This window comes from Hylaeus anthracinus, unplaced genomic scaffold (assembly GCF_026225885.1).
Source record: "Hylaeus anthracinus isolate JK02 unplaced genomic scaffold, UHH_iyHylAnth1.0_haploid 11672, whole genome shotgun sequence".
In the NCBI taxonomy this organism is placed as follows: Eukaryota; Metazoa; Arthropoda; class Insecta; order Hymenoptera; family Colletidae; genus Hylaeus; species Hylaeus anthracinus.
The window spans coordinates 1-2,526 of NW_026534061.1; the positions used below are offsets into that span (position 1 = coordinate 1).

The 2,526-nt window shown below is 60.2% G+C and overlaps 1 protein-coding gene across 1 annotated transcript; it reads left to right on the plus strand.

The window, feature by feature from the left end:
* Positions 1 to 105: 105 nt before the first annotated feature.
* Positions 106 to 1,825, plus strand: LOC128896595 (uncharacterized). The gene is made up of 3 exons (XM_054159963.1): positions 106 to 312; positions 838 to 1,081; positions 1,788 to 1,825. Exons 1-3 carry the CDS (start codon positions 106 to 108, stop codon positions 1,823 to 1,825), a joined length of 489 nt encoding a protein of 162 aa, XP_054015938.1.
* The last annotated feature ends 701 nt before the right edge of the window (positions 1,826 to 2,526 follow it).

Genomic DNA, 2,526 nt, shown 5'->3' on the forward strand with positions numbered 1-2,526 from the left:
CGCATAGCAGATGACACCCTGCTTTATGCGGAGGGGGAGAACTGGAGAAGGACCAGGACACTCGCAGAGAACGCCCTGGACTGCGTGGTTGGTCGGATCCGACGGATGGGGTTGGTGGTGGCGGTCGGGAAGACCGAGGCGATATGGATGTATGGGTTGCCTCGGGGCCGACTGTCGCCGCCACCCGAGAGTCATCTCCGGATCCAGGTCGGTGAAGCCTACGTCGACATCAAGCCCAGTATGCGTTACTTGGGTCTGACGATCGACGGCCGCTGGCGCTTCGAAGATCACTTCGACCTCCTTGCCCCTCAAGTAGAGAAGATAGCGACTACTCTAGGGCGGCTGCTGTCGAATATCGGGGGGGGGGGGGGGCCAAACGGGAAGGGGCGTCACCTCTACACGGGGGTGGTGCGGTTTATAGCCTTGTATGGAGCCCCCGTCTAGTCACGCTCGCTCGGGGGCAGCCGGCGCGGTCTTGGTCTTTTTGAGCGAGTAGGGCGCCGGATGTCCCTGAGGGCCACTCGGGGTTACCGCACCGTCTCTGGGGAGGTCGCTGGCCTCCTGGCCGGGATCGCTCCACTTGACTTGGTGGCGGCGGAACGGGCGCGGCTATATCATATAGTTTGCGCCGCCCGCTGACCGCCAGGGGTCGATCACGGCAGAGAGAAGGCCGAGGAGGTCGAAGAAATGAAGCGTCAGGCCCGGACGAACACGTTCGCCCGGTGGAAGCAGCGCTTGATTGATGCTCCATCGGGTCGTTCAATCGTCCGGGCCATCCTGCCCGTATTTGATACATGGTGCAGGGTGCAGAGAAGGCTGACCTTCCGCCTCACGCAGGTACTCACCGGTCATGGGTGTTTTCGTGAATACCTCCATGGAGTGGGGCAGGAGCCAACCGCGCAGTGTCACCACTGCGACGAAGACGTGGACCCAGCGCAACATACGCTCGAGGAGTGTCCGGCATTGGCAGAGCAGCGTCGTGTCCTCCGAGCCGCGGTGGGAGTGTATGACCTCTCGCTCGGGACCGTGGTCGACCACATGGTCTACAGCAACAGGTCGTGGAAGGCGGTGGCCTCTTTCTGTGAGACAGTAATGTCCGAGAAGGAGGCCGCCGAGAGAGCCCGGGAACGAGACCCGGGATCGGCCCGTAGGGTGTGGGCGCAGGGGCGACCCTCGCGCCGTAGATCCCCGCCAAATAGACGGGGAGCTTTGAGCGGGACTGTGCAGGGCTCGCCCACGCGCCAGGTCACGTCCCCTTCGCAAAGGGGGGGAAGGGCCAATAGGCCGAGAAGGCCATCGGACCGGGGTGTGAGCTGACCCCGGTCCATTAAGGGAAGCTATGCTTCCATCGGGGTGATCCGGCACCCGCTTATCTCCTCGGATTAGGGTGCCGGCCTCCCCCACAATTTGTTGTAGGGAAGGGGGTTGGGGCGGAGAGAGCCGAGGTGCGCTGGAACACACCTCCGATGGCTCTCTCTTACCGGGAGTAGGCGTCATCCTGGCCCGTCCCGGGTGGGCCCTATCGTAGAGGTCTTACGCCTTGGACGGGACACAATGATGCCAGAGAGCTGTAAGTGGACCGAGCGGGGGCTCGGGAAGCTTAAGTCGAAGGCTCTCATGGGATGGGGACACCGGACGGGTCACTCCACCCGGGGTCTTTTTAGCGTAGGAAAAGCAGGGGCTAACTCCCCCGCATGGGATTTTATGTATAGCGGAGGCTGTCCTGTTGAGTACACGCGTGATCCAGGCAGTCTCCATTTAGCTATGAGGTGTGTGTGTGGTTTTAGCGGGTATGGCGCTACGAGCGCCCGTCAGGCCGGGCTGAGTCCCGCATACCCCTGCCTTTCCCCCCGGGAAGGCGGGGCATGCGTAAAGCATTTCCACACGTAAAAAAAAAAAAAGGTAAAGGGTGGCTCTTGATTTGGAGGGCGTCTTGGCGGTACAGCCCTTCTTCCTCCAGGATGGCGAACCGTAGATCTCTCACTCGTCCGATGTAGCTGATCATTGGTTCGCTGTATCCCTTGACGATATTGAACAGCTCGCTGTTGTAGTGGTCGACGGTTTAGTGAAGTGCGAAGACTAGTTTCAGTCGTCTGGTCAGCTTCCTCATGGTGTAGATGGCCTGGTCCTCGATGGCTAAATAGGCTTGGTCCTGGAGCTTAGCCTTGACCAGCGACACCAATTGATACTCCAGGTCCATGGGTATCATGTGGAGAGCACGATAACACGCACGGACCATCTGTAAGATAGGGATGTTGCGTCCGTTGTACTGCGGGACGAGTTCTGCGGCCTCCTTTACTCCGATCGACAAGGGTGGCTCGTGTAGGGAGTACGGCTGGGGTACCGGCTTCTGTTCTGTGGTTCCTTCGAGATCGTGCAGCGACGTCCGGTTTGTCCTTCGGTCGTGGGCTAGTGGTGGGAAGGCGACGGTCTCTGCTCTCTGTCGTCTAGCTTCCACTTCATCTTGGCGTCTGGATAGGTCGGCGAGTTGGTCCAGCACAAGTTTGGCAAACTTGGAGAAGTCGT